This window comes from Dasypus novemcinctus, chromosome 5, assembly GCF_030445035.2.
Source record: "Dasypus novemcinctus isolate mDasNov1 chromosome 5, mDasNov1.1.hap2, whole genome shotgun sequence".
NCBI classification, from domain to species: Eukaryota; Metazoa; Chordata; class Mammalia; order Cingulata; family Dasypodidae; genus Dasypus; species Dasypus novemcinctus.
In genome coordinates, this window is record NC_080677.1 from 106,625,380 (window position 1) to 106,644,657 (window position 19,278).

The following is a 19,278-nucleotide window of genomic DNA, read 5'->3' on the forward strand; positions in this document are numbered from 1 at the left end:
GCTATTCCTTCTCCTGGGGAACCCAATTAATGAGAGAAGGAAATGAAAAGACTGCTTGTCACCACCACCCCCACCAGGGTCTCTACCATGTCTGGGGTTGCTACCCAAAGACCAAGAGTGGAAAGGGACTAAAATGAGGGCCATGGGGGGCATTCCTGCCTCCACCCCACCCCTCACGTAGTTCCTCGAGAGCTTCCCTTTTTCCTTAGCCTGGGGATTCCTTCTGCACTGACGGAGCTATCTCTGGCTGCAGTGCATCCTGTCTAGAGGAAAAGTCTACCTGCTAGTTGGGTTGGGAGGACTGGTGTGCAGGCACTCCCCTCCCCACCCACCCCCCAGTCATCCAACAAAGGCAGGATATTTCACAGCTTAAGCTTCCTCCAGCTCATGAGAAGGACTGCTCCCCATTGCACACCTCCCTCTGCCATCAGACCTTTCTTAACTAAAGCAACTAGAAAGATGTTTCTGATTTGAAGCTGCTCTTCAAGTTCTATAGGTTTAAATAGGACAAAAAGTATAATGATAGGAGATCAGATCCCATGTCTCTTGAGGCCCTGGAAATGTTTAGTCTGGAGAAAATAAGACATGAGAATGCGAGGAAAGAGCTGTTATAACTGTCTTCAAATATTTGAAGGGCTGTCAAGTGAGTAATGGATGATTCATATGGTCCCAAGGAATTGGACCGGATCTTAGAAGGCTTAAAATGTCAGACTGTGGAGCTCTGGTTTTATTTGGTAAACTATAGGAAACCACTGAAGGCTTTTGAACAGACTATTGTACTTTAGGAATATGAATCTGGTAGCTGTGTGTAAGATAAATAAGAGTACAGAAAAATGGAGGTTAGCTTGGTAGATTGGTTAGAAGATTGTTGGCCAGAAGTAATGTGAGCCTGAATAAGCCGAGTGGCACTGGAAATTGGGAGGATGTAATCAACTATGAGAACATTTACAGAGGTAAAATTCATGGAATTGGTAGCCTATAGCAATTGCTGGGTTATGTGGATAGAGTAGGGAGGGGTCAAAGATAACTGAAGTTTTCTGCATAGAAGATGATAGTGCTGAAACTAGAAAGAGGTGGAGGAGATTTAGGAAGAAAATGAATGTGTTAGTAAATGTTGAGTTTGAAGTCTTGGCAGGACATTCCAGGGGAGATGTCTGTCTGACATTTGGGAATTGAGCCTAGAGCTTTGAGGAGCGTTCAGGATTACATGTGTGTGGGTTCTGCATGTTCAAGGATATGGAGACCATGAGAATGGATGAACAAGGGATAGTACAGAGAGAATCAAGAAAGGAGCTCAGACTCTCTAAGCTAAACTCAGCATATAAATGCATTACCTTCCCCCCCAGCGTGGGACATGACTCCCTGGGCTGAGCTTCCCTGGCACTGAGGGATTACTACCAAACACTAGCTGGTGATGTAACTAGAAAGAGACCTTGGGGAAGCAGATTTGGCTCAATGGATAGAAAACCAACTACCACAAGGGAGGTCCAGGGTTCAAACCCAGGGCCTCCTTACCTGTGTGATGAGCTGGCCCACATGCAGTGCTGACGCGTGCGAGGAGTGCTGTGCCACGTAGGGGTGTCCCCCACATAGGGGAGCCCCATGCACGACGAGTGCACCCCATAAGAAGAGCCACCCAGCACGGAAAAAAAAAATGCAGTCTGCCCAAGAGTGGCGCTGCACACACAGAGAGCTGACGTGGCAAGATGCCACAACAAAAAGAGACACAAGTTCCCAGTGCCACTGACAAGAATACAGGCAGACACAGAAGAACACACAGAGAGCAGACAACTAGTGAGGGGGGAGGCAGTGGAGGAAAGGGGAGAGAAAGAAATAAAAATAAATCTTTAAAAAAAAGAAAGAAAGAAAGAGATCTTGTGCGGTGGCTTGCTCGGTCGGTAGAGGTGGGGTCTGGCTGCGGACGAGGGGTCGGTCCAGCTCAGGACAAGGGGTCGGTCCTGCTTGGGACGAGGGGTCAGTCTCACAGGGGTTGCGTGGTTTGGCTGACGGGGTCGCCCGGCAAAGCCGGCGACGAACTGGGGACAAGGGAGGCCAGGCCCTTGTCGGGGGCTCTCAGGACTGGAGGGCGCATGGCAGAAGAACTACCGCGGAGACGAGGTAAACACGCAGGTCCAACTTTATTGAGGGAGAGGCAGCAGCTTTATAGGGGCTAGGGAAGGCTGATTGGTCGAAGCCACGCCCTGTTCTGATTGGTTGCCGGAGAAAGGTCAGTGGGAGGTACTGGAAGGGGGAGGGGTGGTGGTTAGGGATTGGCTGTTGCTGTTGCCAGGGGAAGTGGCAGGGTTTAGGGATTGGTGGCTGCTGTTGCTGGGGGAAGTGGCAGGGTTTAGGGATTGGTGGCTGCTGTTGCTGGGGTAGAGGGCAGACTTGAGTTTCCCGCCCACGCCTGGCTATTGCTGCTGTCGGGGGGAGGGGAAAAGGCGGACTGGAATTTTCCGCCCTGCGCCTGTGCAGGGAGAAAGAAGAAGGGTGCTGCCCCACAAGGCATCGTGTGGCGCCATCCGGGAGGAGGGACGGCCGCGGAAGCATGGCTGCCGAGAAGGGGAGACCTGAGGGCACTCTGCGGCCATGCCAAGCTTCCTTCAGGGGTGGCGATGGGCCCGACCAACCACCCTATTATGGGGGCAGCAGTTTGGAATAGGCCTACCGCGGCCACTGCCCCTCGCCAGGCCAGCAAACCACACTTCAGCCCGAGGGGTGACCGCAATCTTGAATAAAAGGGTCAACTCAGACCAGTAGAATATCTCAGCCTATATGTAGGATCAGCTCTTAAAAACTGCTTTTTGACCTTGAATAAAAGGGGGACAAATGAATTTATATGGCTAAGAGTTTTCAAAAAAGAGTCGGGAAGTCATCAGAGGGGTCACGCTTATGCACACCTCAGCAGGATCCCAGAAAAAGCCAAAGTAGATACAACTCTAGGTATTGGCTCTCCTGAAGCCCATGGAGACCCACACAGTGTATGGTCATGGCAGATGGATTTGGAGCTCTGTGCCATGTCAGAGGGCCCTCCTTTGGAATTTGTGCTCCTGAGCGTGATAGAGCTGGACTCAGATATAACCTTTCTACGCATGCCTCTTCTGTCACTTTTTCTGAACCTGTGGTTGGCACTAGGGAAGGTGTATACCCAGGGCACTTGAATCTCTGGACTAGCCATGTGCCAGCTGGGCCCTGAGCCTCAGCAGAGTTGCAGCTCCTACTCACTGGTTCGTTGGACTTACCCAGATCAGCTAACAGGGAGATGAAGATGGTCAACCACCACACCAGGGAATCAAGAGTGCCTACAACTGCAAGCAGAGAATTGCATCCATCACCAATGTGGAATCTAAGCCCCCTCTTTTTTTTTTTTCAAAGATTTATTTATTTATTTCTCTCCCCTTCTCCCCCCCCCACCCCAGTTGTCTGTTCTCTGTGTCTATTTGCTGCGTCTTCTTTGTCTGCTTCTGTTGTCAGCGGCACAGGAATCTGTGTTTCTTTTTGTTGCATCATCTTGTTGTGTCAGCTCTCTATGTATGCGGTACCATTCCTGGGCAGACTGAACTTTCTTTCGCGCTGGGCAGCTCTCCTTACAGGGCACACTCCTTGCGCGTCGGCTCCCCTGTGCGGGGACACCCCTGCGTGGCATGGCACTCCTTGCACTCATCAGCACTGCATGTGGGCCAGCTCCACACCGGTCAAGGAGTCCCGGGGTTTGAACCGCGGACCTCCCATGTGGTAGACGGACGCCCTAACCACTGGGCCAAGTCCACTTCCCCTAAGCCCCCTCTTGATCAAGAGGTAGAGTGGACATCACCATCCCAGGGTCCACAGAATGGAGGAATAAAATATGGATTAGAGTGGACTTACTGATATTCTACTATAAAACTATTGTTACGAGTAATAGAAGAAATTTTAGCATCGAGGTGGAGAAAGTGGCCTCAGTAGTTGCTGAAGGCAGGGAGAGGGAAGAAGAGATGTGATGTGACAGCATTTTTGGGACTTTGATGTGTCTTAAATGATATTGCAGGGTCAGATGCTGGACTTTATATATCCTGCCATAACCCACTGAATGTACTGGGGGAGAGTGTGAACTACAGGGTAAACTATTATCCATGTGATGCAGCAGTGCTCCAGAATGTGTTCACCAAGTGCGATGAGTATGCCACAGTGATGGGGGAGGTTGTTTGTGTGGGAGGAGTAGAGTGGGGATGTGGGGGGTATGCAGAAACCTTATGTTTTTTAATGTAACATTTTTTGAGATGTATGTATCTTCAAAAAAATACAATTTACAAAAATGATGGGGGTGGGGAGTGGGTTATATGGGAACCTCTAATGTTTTTAAATGTAACATTCTTTGTGATCTATGAACTTTAATTTTAAAATTTAAAAATTAAAATTTTAAAAAGTAAAAATAAAAGAAAGTGGAAAAGGCAAAAAAAAAAGTTGGGGGGGGGCACTCTTAGGATAGAACTGAGGCAACAGCAAGAGTCATGAATAAAGCAGCCCACAGAGGTAGGATGGCCAGGAGAGAGAAACACAAGGAGGAAAGAATTTCCATAAGGGTTGGTACACAGTGTTGAATGCCACATACAGATCTAGTAGGGGCCCTTCTGAGAAGAGATTAGCAGATTTACTAGTGAGGAGATTACCTTTCCCAGTGCAATTTTCAGTGGAAAGATAATAGGAGTATAGAATCTTAGGAACAAAGGATTTCTGTGCCAAAAGTGTGATAACGAAAAAATACTGTCTGGGGTGGAGGGAAGCAATTAGGATGAGGGGACAAAGAATGGCACCTCTGTGATTTCCAGAATTAGAGGTATGAGAAGTGATTTTTTGAATGGGTAAATCTGAGTATATAGGAGGAGGGTAGAAATAGAGGGGATAGTTCACAAGTACAGGAAGGGGCAAACTCATAGAGTAGGATCCAGGAGGGGTCAATGTCACCTGCCTTAGACAGTTTCCCTTGAGCCATGGTTTCTTTCCTTTTATTTTCTAAGTTATGTGACCACAAGCTTTATTGTTGTTGTTTAAGGTATTCTTAAACTGTCACCTATACTGATATTATAGTTCTGCAAAGTTGAATTCTGTCTTGCCTGGTTTTGTTTTGTTTTGTTTCTTGAACCAGCATGCAACATCCTTCAAAACAAGGGTAGACAAACTTTTCCTCTGTAAAGAACCAGATAGTAAAGAGTTTAGGCTTTGTGGGCCACCTGGTCCCAGTCACAGCTCTTCAGCTCTGCCATTATAGTATGAAAAACAGCCATAGACAATGAATAAGTGTGGCTGTGTTCTAATAAAACTTTATTTATGAGCATTGAAATTTGAGTTTCATACACCTTTCATGTCCTTTTTTTTCCCCAACCATTTAAAATATAAAAACCATTCGTAGGTCATGCAAAAACAGGCAGCTGGGGAAGTGGCTGTGGCTCAATCAGTTGGGCTCCCGTTTACCATATGGGAGGCCCTGGGTTTGTGTCCTGGGACCTCCTTGTGAAGGCAGGGTCACCTGCGTACTGTGGAGTGCTGCCCAGCCCACAAGCGCTGCAGAGAGCCAACTCAGCAAGGTGACGCAACAAAAAAGGGAGATAAGCAAAAACACAGAAGAGCATACAGCAAATGACACTGAGAGCAGACAGCAAGCAAGCTGCAAGGGAGGAGGGGGAATAAATAAATAAATACAGACACAGAAGAATGCACAGTGAATGGACAGAGCAGACAGCACACAAAAAAGCCACAGAGGGGAGGGGGATTAAAAAAAAAAAACAAGAGGCAGCTGGCCTATTAGCCCATAGGAAATAGTTTGCTACTCCTGCTTTAGAGTATAATAACCAAAAAAATTGAATGCCATTCTTTACCTATCGTCCATAATTCAAGCTGCTCATCATCACAGGATCTATGTATGTCAGAAATCAGCCTGTGCTCTTGAAGAACCGTGGCTTTTCAGAATTCCTGTCCTTTTTTGCTTGCCCTTTTTTTTTTTTTAAGTGAAGTTTGTGAGGTAAAGGGGCTCTTACTAACAGTTTCTCAACTCTCGTACTTTTTATTCATTCCCTTTGGTTCTTGGATCTTAGTATTCCTGACACTGATTTTTTTCTTCTCCAGTTCCACTAGCTGAGTATACTAATCTCTAGACATTTGGATTTCACTTACCTCAGGAGGAAAAGCACAGAACATTTTTTTTCAAGTGAAAGCTCAAGAAAGGCAGTAGTTTAGAGGTGTGCTCCATACAATGCAGAACCATTCTGTTCAAGTAACACAACACAGCTTCCTTTAGAAAAAGTCGTTCTAAATTTAAGTAAGTAGCTTTTACATTTGACTGCCAGGTATGTGCCCAATTTAAGTAAGTAGCTTTTACATTTGACTGCCAGGTATGTGCCCATGTACCTTCTGGAAGCTTGTACTTGCAGGATCCATAGGAGTAAATTCTATGGTTTTCTCCTCCACCCCACCCCCCAGCTCATCTCTACCTGCCCAGACAGTGGATTCAATTTTTCCCCTTTATCTATCAACTTGGTATTTAAAAAAGACCAAGACTAGAAACCCTTCAGTGCCAAAAATGAAAAAGGGAACAAAATAAATTTAAGTTTCATTTGACTCAAAGATAAGGTTACATGTTTAAAATAAGTCAGAGAAAGCAAAAATCAAGGTTCTCATAGAAACCAACTCCCCCTCGTCACTTACATGTTGGGTTTGTGCTTGTTAGGTGCCATCTCCACTCTGCCAGTGTTACATAAAAGCTTGAGCCATATAGGAGCTTTCTTGTCATTTGAAAGACCTTTCTAGCCCTAGCTCTTGACCTCTGATGCTTTCTATTCTGTGAGTTTGTTAATGACGTTATGAGATTATTTTGATTTGGGTAATGAAGGGAAGCCCAAGGGAAAAAAATATTTGTGAGGCCCAGATCTGTCGCATGCCCATTTGTTTCATTGTGCTACTAGTAGACAGTGACATTTTTGCAGCTGCTGGGTTTACAGACCCCCCAAAATGGACATGTGTATTGGAAAGCAAGGACATGCCTTCTCCAGCCCCACCCCACCAACTCACACCCTCAACCCCCAGTTCCCAAACAAATCCCCAAAGGCAGCCTGGGCTGGCTTGCTCATTTACAGCCGTGCTCTTGGGATGCAACAGGAAGGGAAAGGCCTCTTTAATCAGAGAGAGGTGGGGTTTTTTTCCTCTTTCAAAGTCCCATTGTTTTTAGATCTTGCTCTGCAATTGAAAGAGTTAGAAAAGGTTATTCTGATGCCAACCCAATTGTTAGCTGCTGCACCAGCCCCAGATGAAAAACCTTTTCTCCTGTTTGGGGGTGATTCTTTGGCAACTAAATTCAATGATAAATCAAACTTACTGAAGCCCAGCTAGACTGAGATGGAGAAATCCAGTATAAGGCCTCTGAGCCATTCTTTCCTTGCCTCCTCTTGGACAGTGGGCAAGGTTTTAGCATTTAACACTTCACTGGCCTTCAAGTCCTAGAAGAAAGAGTTATTAGAGCCTCGAAAACTCACCAAGAGAGTCGACTAGTATGCATAAGAACCTTGGAATAGAACATTGCTGTAAAAGGTTTGTTTCTTCTAGGTTTTCTCTTCTCATTCATTTTGCCAAAAATTATTGAGCATCTACTTTGCATGAGATACTGGGAATACAGAGAGAAGGAATAGCCCTTCTATCAAACACCTGCACAGTGGGGCTCTACAGTTACCAGGCCAGCAGCAGCTAGAGATGGGACAGAGACGCCACCCTCTCCTAGTGATAACACTATTTATTATGACTTGTTCGGAGAAATTCAAGGCATGGTTAGAGCTGAGCACTGCACCTCCTTTCTATAAGTCCCTTCCCTTAACATCCCTTCCTTTCTTCAAGGGAGCTACAGTTCCCATCCCTTTGTAGACTCTGTCTTATTGCTCCTGTTGCCAATTAACTTCAGTTTCTGCCCTTTCAACAAATGCATCCAACATTACAAAATTAGAAAAATCTAATAAAAATCTACCCTAAAAAATTGGAACTATAAACTAAAAACAGCTTGACTCTCAGCTCTTGCCCAGTTCTGACTCCCCTGACTACAGTCACCTGAGGAGTTTGATCTCTTTAATTAGGATCCCTTTATTCTGATCTTTGAAAGAGCTTTAGCAGTGACTTTTTCCAAAATTGGCCCAGAAGATGATACTTCCCCTGAGGGAACCAAGTGGAGGTTTAGAGAACAAGGGAGAGAATAAAGAATTTGAGACAATGCAAAATCCTTGTTTTATTTCTGAACTTTTTAATACAAATTGAGGCCTCACACCACGTAGAATAAACTCTTAGGAGCCAATAGATCTACTGTTTGCCTTGCTCTTTGGGCCATTTTAGGAACATAAAAATGTAGGACCAGCTGGTCCTAAGTGGGGTGGTTTGCAGTTCTTAATTGTTAACTGATTCATCGACCTCATGTGCAACTTGAGACCTCCAGATTCTTTCTCTACCTTAAAGCTTAAGAGAAGGAACTAAGAGCAAGCTTTTGGTGCAGGAGCTGTGTTACAGTTCTGAATGTCAGCAAGGTGAACTGATCTGACTTTGCACGTATATTCAGGTGAAATTCTGCCTCTGCATTTCGTGCTGATAGTTTAGGACTTCTTGATTTTGTTCTTGATGCTTAAGGAGTAAATAGCTATATATTGTTAAAGTTAAGAATTTTAAAAATCAGCCTGGTCATAGTTAAAAGCATTGCTTTTCTTGGGCTACATACAGAGTTTAAGTGTCTCTCCATGTGTAGTGGGTTTTTAAATTTTTGTTTTGTGGTGGTGGAGGGGCAAGCTGGAGGGAGAAAGTATAGAAATGGAAATAATTGAATCTGGGAGTAAAACTCTGCTGAGAGTCCATGGATTATAAATTGACTAGCTGCAGCAGCAGGAATTTGTGAAAAGGTATTGGAATGCAGTCAGTGTGACAGGAAGCTTATTTGGGTCTTCTTTCTGTGCCTTGCCTTGTCCTTGACGTTTTACTCCAGGACCATGTGTTTAGAGAGAAGAAAGAGGTGCCACAGTTCCCCATCTGGGAAACGCACTTCTGCATTCTCACAGAGGGTCTTGGAGACCAGGGACGAAGATGACCCACAAGATGAGATGGTCTATTCACTTGTCCCCTTCCCAGTTCTCTGTTCCCCAAGTTTACCCTCAGCTCCCCTTTATCTGTTAGCCAGCCATGTAAGTAGCACATGAAGCCTGTTTTTGTTCTAAAGTCTCACCAGATTTGCCCCTCTACCCCCACTATGGTTTGATCAACAAAAATTGTGTTGAAATTTCAAGGAACAGTATTCCAAGCAGAGATGCGTCAATTTGAATATAATTAAAGAAGTTTTTCCCTAAATAGGGGAAACAAAATCACAATTCACTGGTCTGGCTTGCTTTCACTATAAACAGAGCAGTGACCTGTGACCCACCTTCCAGCTTAAGTATTGAATAGCAGCATTTTCATTTCCACTAAGAAACTTATTTATAAACCCACTAGTCATTCCTACACCGAGTTTTTCTGATAAGTAGTCCAGATTTTCTTTCCCCTAATAATTACACCCCCTGTTTTCAAGCTAAGCATTTCCCCCTCCTTTCTTGTGTTTACACCTTTCAAATATTTGCAGATTGTTATCGTGTCACCCTCTTAGTCACTGCTTAGCCGAACTATACAGATTTAGCACCTTTTATCTTTTCCTTTTTAAAGGCAGGCCTCCCCGCCCCTGAGTCATTTTCTGCTGCTCCTCTTTAAATGTGTTCCAGATTTCTGCATTTCCACGGGGCCACAGCTTCCTAGAGCTGAATACAGGGTCACGAGTGGGAATTGTTTTGGAAAGTAAACATCTTTGCTGTGTTCCAGCCTCAAGTCTCTGACATTGCTGGCCAGTGCCAGCTGCTTGTTCTCTGTGTTTAAACTGCATTCCCTCAAGCGTGCCAGTTTAAAGCCCAGTGGAGAAAATGGGTGTAGCTGTTCTTTATTTTTCTCCTTTGAAGTGTTATGTAACGATGGGAAAGTGGGATGTATGTACTTAAGGATTCTGCCAGCCCCTCTCCTGGTATTTGCATAAACCAACTCTCTTCTCCAAATGGATTAGGCCAGACTTCATCTAACTTCTATAACCGTGACTTGCATCCGTTCAGTAGCCATTTCTTCCTTCATGTGTTGCTTCTTTTCAGATGTGTTTTTCACTAATATCCATTCATTTAACATTTATCAAAGATCTGCAGTGCCACTGTGTGCTAGACAGTGTATTGGGTGCTGGAAAGAATAAAATCTGAATATGCGCGTGCCTTTCCTAAGACATATTTTGGTTTTAGTTTTAGTTAATTTGAGCTTTAAGTACCTCTTCTCACATAGATTGTCTCAGAGTGATGATGAGAGAGAGCAGATTTTAGAAATACTCATGAAAATCCAAACAGGATTCCTATTGTGGTGAGCCTCACCGATCCCAGAACTGGAGGGTGATTCTGAGTCTGAGGTTTCCTCTGGGACTTTTTTGTAGATCTCCACATTAGGGCTTCAAGGTTAATGCAAGTTAGTCCCCTCTGCTTGTGGCCTCCCTTTTTCTGCTTCCTGATGGGCTTACGTGCTGCATACTACTCAGTTCAAGTTCCAGAAAGAGAATATTATCAGCTCATCTGATAACGTACCATTTCTGTTTGGACAGAGCCGTGTTCTCCCACTGCTGGCCTGACTGTAGCTAGGCTTCCCGTGAATCACATACAGCAGCAACTCTCTAGCCCTCACTGCCATTCCCCACCTTCTGTTCTGACCCCTCCATTCCCGACTTGTAGTGAAGGGAGAGGACTGAGGCCAGGGTCAAATTCTGCAAACTCAGCTGCCTGAGGCTGTTCCCATGATTGGCTTATCCAGTACATTCTGCAACCAATGGGCTCAATGTTAAATTCAGTTACCAATTATACTCTATGCAACAGTAGGAAAAAACGGTGTTTTCAAGCTGGTAATTAGCTTCATAAGCCCAAATCTTTTTTGCTCATCATTGAATCCCCAGTTTCCAAATAGTGCCTAGCCCAGAGTTGGTACTGGTGGTTTTTGTGAAATGGAGGGAAGGAAAGTCTGCTTGGTGATTTGTGGTATTTTTAAATATCCTAAGAAGGCAGAAGGCCTCTATGTCTTTCCTCTGTAATGTCTAATGAAGTAATTAGAACACAGTGGGCATATAATAAACATCATTGGTTAAGTCTTCAAATTGGTTTTTGTTTCCACTGGAGTTTTGTTTCCTTTGGCTAATGCCTGGTCACTCGTTTCTGATACTCAGAACCTTTGGGAATCTAGCTGACACTTCTAACCAAGGCAGATTTGCCACCCTTCCTATAGCTCCCATTGGAAAAAGCAAATACACTTTGAGTCCCAAGGCTTAATTATCATAAAACTCAGCATAACAGTGTAAAATATTCAGAGCGATATATAATTCACATAACCATCAATCGAATCTCTTATATAGCCATTACCATGTCATTAACAAGAATTTGTACTTCTTGATTCCAAAGCTGACTGACCAAAGTGTTTGTGTTAATTGACATAGTTAGTCAGTGTCTCTAAAGGTATAATTTTTTTCTAATAGAATGATTGCTCTATATCCTAGCATTTTAAGTTTGAAATGAAGCATCCTGTACTCTAGGAGTCAAGTCTCGGGTGAGGAATCTCAAAGGGGCACAACAAAATTGTGGAATTTAATGGCCAGAGAAGACTTTAGAGAACCTTCATTTGAAAGACAAAGTGCATAAGGCCTGGAAAGGTTTAATGCTTTGTCAGTGTCAGAGCAGAAATTAGAACCATGATGTGCTCACAGCTAGTGATGAACTCTCTCATCCTACGCTGTACAAAATCAGGCAAAACACTTTTTAAATTTAATTTTGCTTTCAATATTCTTGGTAGCCATTCATAGCCCAGAAAGCCTAGAAAAGGTATGAAAAATTATGTGGTTTTTCCTATGGGCGTATGGGATTATAGGGATTTTAAAGAGACAAGGAGGCCACATGGAGCAGTCAAGAGGGTTTGTGTCTTGCTTACCACTTCTATATCTGCCCTTGTTGAAATTTAGCTGAAAAGGCCCCACTGCAGCCTCTCTTTTCATTCTGGCATATCCCATAATACAGAGTGAAAAATGCCCAAGAATGAGGAATGGGTATTTTTAATTTTTTAAAAAAATTGTTTTTGTTTTGAATGGTTTGTGTCAGGGGTAAGCTTGGCACTTAACCCGCATCTGTGGCATTTGAAGTACAGCAGAGTTAATACGTCCTTATCAGCAGGCAGCACTGCACTGGTACGTTATCTGGAAAGACAGCTATTAGAGGTAATATGCGCTATCCAGAATTACGGGCACTTCCTCAACTGGCTGGGGAGAGCTTCTGGAACTCCAGCGATGTATCTCACTTCCTACTTACAGTGTGAGGCCCGACCTGACTTGGGAGCACTCCACTACTGCCCGTCAGCCCGCCCAGCTCAGGAAGAGCAGCCGAAGTTCCCTTTCTGAGATCTCAATTTTCCTTCCTTTTATCTCTTTTCTTTTTCTGTTCTTCGCTTTTTCTTCTTTCCATCTTACTGACAATAAAGCAGCACAGCGGGAACGCCAGCACAGGAGCGCAGTACTTGCTTAAGTAAAGGGTCAACATGGACTGGCTTTCCTTCCTGCCTGAGCTCTGGGTAAAGGAGGGCATAGCAGACCCCTTTTTGCTGACAGCAAGGCTCCACCCAGTTTTCAGCAGTGACAGCTGTCTTTCTGGCTTTGGATTGTTAATATATTTGGTCTCCTCTCTGTTAGTGGATGGCATAGTTCCCTTTTCCTTGCTCCATTGGGACACGAAAGCAAGTCCAGAAGCTGATAAGCACTCTCTTTGAGTAGCCTTTTAACTCTCCGAGGTCATCAAGACCAGCTCTGTCCCTTCCAGCCTTCTCTCCACACCTCAGTCTATACCACTTTTTTTTTTTTTTTTTTTTAAAGATTTATTTATTTATTTAATTTCCCCCCCTCCCCCGGTTGTCTGTTCTTGGTGTCTATTTGCTGCGTCTTGTTTCTTTGTCCGCTTCTGTTGTCGTCAGCGGCACGGGAAGTGTGGGCGGCGCCATTCCTGGGCAGGCTGCTCTTTCTTTTCACGCTGGGCGGCTTTCCTCACGGGTGCACTCCTTGCGCGTGGGGCTCCCCTACGCGGGGGACACCCTTGCGTGGCGCGGCACTCCTTGCGCGCATCAGCACTGCGCATGGCCAGCTCCACACGGGTCAAGGAGGCCCGGGGTTTGAACCGCGGACCTCCCATGTGGTAGACGGACGCCCTAACCACTGGGCCAAAGTCCGTTTCCCTATACCACTTTTTTAAGCTGTGGCTTATGCCCCACTAGAGGTCTTAAATAAATTTAGTGACATAACCACCTTTTTAAAAAATTATTATTCATTAATGAGATAGGATAGAGACTATCCGAGTGTGTAACACATAGATTAACCACTGGCTACATAGAGGTGTATTTACTCACATATAAGTGTGTAGATAGCTCATGATTGAAAAAAAATTAGGAAAAAACTGGCCTACACTATGCTTCATCTGCAGAAGTAGCTTGGCTCAGCAGATCTCTGAGAGGCAGACACTCAACAGCACCTTCCATGTGCCAGCCCTGACTTTGAGCCTCATCTGGTAATAGGTCCCCTGACCCTATTTCTTAGTCCCAGTTTTGGTATCCCATGTGTAGTTCCCTTTATTATATCTAGCAATTCCCCTACTTGGAGGCTGGAATCTGGGCTCTGAGCCTTAGTCTGACAGTGACTGAGACTCTGCTCACAAGCCCTTTCTGACAGGCCACCCCAGTGCCCAGCACCTCTCTACTCCGACTGAGAAGGAGCAGCTGTACCCGGATTCCCTGACTCTGCTCACCTGCCCAACAAGAAACTGGTTGACCCAGGGGTCAGAACTCACACCTAGTCTACCTTATAATACCCTCTGGTTACAAAGTTCAGTCTCCCAAACTGGACTTCTCAGTAGCTATAGCACCTGACAGGCTAAGAGTCAAGCACGCCACTGAGTAGCTTTGGGATTGGAGCCCTATGTGCCTCATCTGTAAAATAGGGAAATGCCAGCTCATAGAGAATAGAGGGTGTTTGGTAAATATTCATTTTTTTCCCTCTTTGTTCTTCTAGCATTTATACCCTTTGGTGCCTGCTCCTACAGAGTCTGTTCTTAAGACACAGCTCTTCGCTGGCTAGCTTAATAAGTGCATCAGCTAAGCCATGATTGCCCCTGAGCCTGAGATATGACAGTGAGATGGGCTTTGACTGGGAAGGGAGGAGTTGGTGAAATAATAGATAACACTCTTATTCTCAAGCAACTTTTCTGTTCCTTGCTCTTATCTACCTGCCTAGATATGTTTACTTATTTCCACTTGGACAAGGAAGCAGCGTATTTCAGGTTCTTCCTCTTGAAGAGCTGGAGCTCAGTTGCTGGGACATGGGGAAGCAACCTCACAAAGGTCCTGCTTTGCCTTTTAGTCTATGTGAAGTGGTTAGGGTTTGGCTTCCACATGCCCAGAAGACCCTCTCCTGAAAGGTGTTTTGGTTGGCTCAACCTCAGCTTGATTTGCTTCACTCCCTGGACCCACTGAACCATCTTCTTTTCTCAATTTAATCACCTGGTGGTCTTCCAGGATTCAGAGATTGCTGCAAGGATTTCAATACCAAGAAAGTGACAAAGGGATGATGTGGGTACATCTTCTTAACTAGTGAGACTCAGAGATCTTTTGTGTCATCTCAGTGAAAATTCTTTCTCAACTGTTTATTCTTTACTCCTAGTTTCTGCCACCCAATACATTGCCCGAGCCTCGTACCAGTTCTAGCCCCAAGTCATAGCAGCACCAAGGCCCTCGCCAGGTTGGAAGGGCTGAGCTTCTCTTCCCCCCAAATGGATGCTACGGGTCAGAAACAAACTGAATACTTGCTTTAGAATTATCCTTGCTTCTGCAACAACACTTTATGTATGGTCATGTGGCATGATAGTTCAATAAAATTGTTTATTTTTTCTCTCTCTGACAATTCTATTCTTGCTTAGTTTGCAGATATAAAATGAAAAGCGTTTTTGGCTATTGATGTGAAAATCATGGGCTATATTCCCTTCTACTTTATTCTAGCCCCATCTCTCCCTTTAGAGTTAATCTCAGGCTCTTTGGCTCTTTGAGTGTATTGCTGTCTATTACAAAAACAAGTTCCATTCCTCCTCTGCAGCCTGGCACTGAAGTGCTGGGAGTGAGGTGGCCCTGGTGAGCATCCTCCCCATGTGACACTTGGGTAGGCTCTCCAGCTATCCTGTCTTTGCAAGGGTGAGAAAATGGTCACTACTGCCATCTCAGGTTGCTTACATGCTGCACAGTGTCTCTCTCTCTCTCTTTCTCTCTCCCCCCCTCCCTTCTTCCTGATGCTGCACTCAACACCTACCATTTCATTTGATATTTGATGTGATTTATTCCATCTGTGAGGTCTTGAGGCTCAGAGAGAAAGCTCTGTTCTTGATCTTCTGAAAACCCAAGGTTATAGGCCTGAAATCCCAAGGCACAAGCTATTCCCTTTCCTCTGAGCTTTATTCTTGAATCAGTGCTGTGACCAGAGCAATGAGCAGCCACCTAGCTTCATCCATCAGAGATGTCCCTTCTGTCCCATCAGGCCTTCTTCCAAAAGCTCCCTGGCAAATAGATGTTTATAGCAGCCTTGATACCGTGCTCCTTGGCCTCCCCACATCCTGTCTCTTGTTAGAGTCTTCTCTCTTATACCTTCACTTCAGGCTGTTTGTAAACAAGGGGTAACAGAGGGAGCATCCAGCAGTGATTCAGAGACATGGGCAATAAATGCATCCTCCCCCATATTTCAATCTTTGCTTTTTCCTATGTCTCCAGCCTACATCAACATTTTGCCTTGTAATTATAGCTACAGTATAAATTTCTGTGAATTACTTGTCTTATTTAGACATCAACATGTGACATATTTCATGGTCGATAACAGATGACTGCTGTTAGTGATAAATATTTCTAATCAATGATAGAATCAAAGAAAGAAAAGGTAGCCAAAGTTGGTTAGTGAGCCTCTGTACAAAATACCATTCTTGGATACAAAGAAGTATGAAGGATGGGCTGTCTGTCCTCAGGGACCTCACAGGCTGGTTGTGGAGTCAAAGATGACCTGAGGTTTTGATAGTGAAATAATAGCTTAAATATATTGAACTTTTCTATGTACCAGGCACTGTACTAAGTATTTCGCATATGTAATCTCCCTTAGTTCACCGAACAACCATATGAAGTAGATCTTTTTTTTTTTTTAAGATTTCTTTATTTATTTCTCTCCCCTTCCCCCCCCCACCCCGGTTGTCTGTTCTCTGGGTCTGTTTGCTGCATCTTCTTTGTCCGCTTCTGTGTTGTCAGCGGCACAGGAATCTGTGTTTCTTTTTGTTGCGTCATCTTGTTGTGTCAGCTCTCCGTGTGTGTGGAACCATTCCTGGGCAGGCTGTACTTTCTTTCGCGCTAGGCGGCTCTCCTTACGGGGCACACTCCTTGCGCGTGGGGCTCCCCTATGCGGGGTCACCCCTGCGTGTCAGGGCACTCCTTGCGCGCATCAGCGCTGCACATGGGCCAGCTCCATACAGGTCAAGGAGGCCCGGGGTTTGAACCGTGGACCTCCCATGTGGTAGATGGACACCCTAACCACTGGGCCAAGTCCCCCACCCTGAAGTAGATCTTATTATACCTGTTTTACAGATGGGGAACCTGAGGCTTTGAATAGCTCAGTAACTTGGCCAGGGTCATGAAGCTAATAAGTAATAGAGTTAGGATGTAACTCTGGCTCCAGGCACCAAGTGCTTCATCAGTATTCCATTTTTTCTGTCCTTCATTCTGAATGAAAAGAATAATAATAATGGTACTTTTGTCTAAAATAAAGTCAGAGGATATAGTGGGAAGCTTATTTGAAGAAAATGATACTGGGTTACTTTTGAATTTGCTGTTGAATTTGATATGAAAGTCAGATAGTAAAGAGAAAATGTCTAGGAGTCAGCTGGAATGCCTCTCAGGAGGCAGAATGGCTGGGGGGATCAGTAAGATGTAGGTGAGAGAGCCACTTACGCAAGTAATGGTTAAAGCAGAGAGACTATGGACTGAAAGGAGCAAAAGGTACGAGATGAGGATTCATCACAAATCTTGCTGTGTGTGTGTTTCCTGCCCATCTCATTTGGAATGCTCCTTTCTACCAGATCTTCCTGGTAATTACCAGATGCTGTGACTGGGAGCCCCTCTCCATTGACGTTGCTGTGATGGTGTTGGTTTTTTCCACCTGGGGAGGACTAAATCCCTCCTCCACTTCTACCTCTACCACAGTCTCAGATATGATGGATTTGGCTTTAAGATGTGCCCTGTTGGAAGTATCAGGGGCCCATTCTTGCTGGACAGCAAGTCTAGTGGGCTCCTTTTTACCACAAATTCTCCTTTCTTCCTGACATAGGCATTGAATGTCCCAGAGGAGCCCGAAACCTCCCAGGCTTGATGCAGGAGGGAGAGCCCTTCAGTGAGGAAGCAACACTTTTTACCAAGGAACTGGTGCTGCAACGAGAGGTAGGACATCATCCAGTTGCTTCTTGTATGGGGAGGAGTGAGAAAAGGGCTCACTTGGTCTGGTGCTTTTCTGCCATGATAGAGATGAATCGGTCACCTCTTCCACTGCTCAGCCTTACATACTGATGACCCATTCTTGAATCTGCCTACATCTTATTTCCTTGAGCCCTGCATCAGCTGCCCCTCAAGTCACTTCTCACTTCTGGTGGCCTGGGGTGTGTAGTGAACACCAACCCAGCCTAGCCAGGATCCTAATGCTGAGAGCTTACAGCTTTGCAGCCCTCCTCCTTTGAGAATTAACCTGAGCTGCCTGCCTCCAGCTGAATTTAGAAGCTTGACTAACCCTGTCAGGGGCCAATTTTCTTTGAACATTTATTTGTATCTTTGAGTAATTGCATTTTCTGTAGCGGGTTTTCTGACTTAATTTAATTGTATTTCTGTTTTGCCTGTTGGGTTGGCTCTTGCAGGCAGGATTTAGGCTTTCACTTGGTTTGGTGCCCTTCTACCTGATCATTTTTCTCAAGTCTTAGTCAACAGATCTGTATTCTTCCCAGGAGCATACCAGCCATTCCTCCTGCTAGGTGAGCCCAAGAAAGGAACACTGGGGTGTGTGCTGAACTGGCCTAGGAGTTTGGATCTGCTTTTGCCCTTGTTTCTTTTGCAGTTAAATCTATAGGGTTCCGCTAGCCTTCATTCAATATCATAATTTGCCCTGAGCACAAGGTTATGGGGTCCTGGAGATTAATTCTCTCATGGTGTTTTATAGGTTCTTGGGCTCAGACATGTGTGCTTCTCTGGGATGTTAAGCTTCAGCATCTCTCAGTTTGATTTGAAGTACCTGCAAATGTAATAGGTGTGAGAGGTACAGGAGAACAAACTAGCCCAAGATGTTTGTGTTGGACTACCCTAGTCTTGGGAGAACAACTACTTTGTCTTATGACTAAGCAGTTTCATTGCTGTTACTTACCACCCTTTGAGATTTCCTTAGCACTTGCCTTCTCATTTTGTGAAAGTTAAGTGGTATGGCAAAACAAATGCTGAATTCTCAGTTCAAGAGATAAGGGTTCCAGTTCCCAAACATTAACTGTATCTGCTGGGTATGGCATCTGCTTTGTTGGCCATTGGTACAGTGGTTGGCAGGAGAACAAGACTGGGTCTAACAAACCCTTATTCATACCGTCAGCTTCCTGTTGCCCTCTATTTTGCTTTTATCAAAAAGTAGAAATCCTTGTGGTGTACTCAGAGCCTCCCCCACACCTCCATTTTTTAAGTACACAAATACAGCTTTAAATTGTATCAAAGATAGCCGTCTTCTAGAGAAGTATTTCAAGAATCCAAGCCTCAAGCCATCCGTTGGTGACTTGTCATTTTGGAAGTAGCCCAAGTATTAGGTAAGGGGCAAATGTTGTAGAATTTCCCTCTGTCTCTGTGGTCCTTCGATAATGATCTGCAGAGTGGCACTGTCGGAGAAGGCAGAGTGATTCCACTCAAGTTCATGACTGAAGGACAATACAGAGGAAGCAACAGCAGATTTTATTTTTAAGCTAGAGATTCATTGTATTTGTTTGTTGGGATATGGTAGAGAGAGGAAATATCCCTCACTGGACTGCCTAAGGCATTCTTATCACTTATTCTCTAAATCAAATTTCTGTTTTGTCTCCCATTTCTCACCATAAGTCATCTTCCTGTTGTTTTACT

The 19,278-nt window shown here is 44.7% G+C and overlaps 1 protein-coding gene across 1 annotated transcript in view; it reads left to right on the forward strand.

The window, feature by feature from the left end:
- SND1 (staphylococcal nuclease and tudor domain containing 1) overlaps nt 1-19,278 on the forward strand; it is a 450,188-nt gene that overhangs the window by 333,541 nt on the left and 97,369 nt on the right. The window contains exon 16 of the mRNA XM_058297330.2: nt 17,471-17,580. Within this exon, the coding sequence (XP_058153313.1) occupies nt 17,471-17,580 (110 nt within the window). The remainder of the gene's footprint in view (nt 1-17,470; nt 17,581-19,278) is intronic.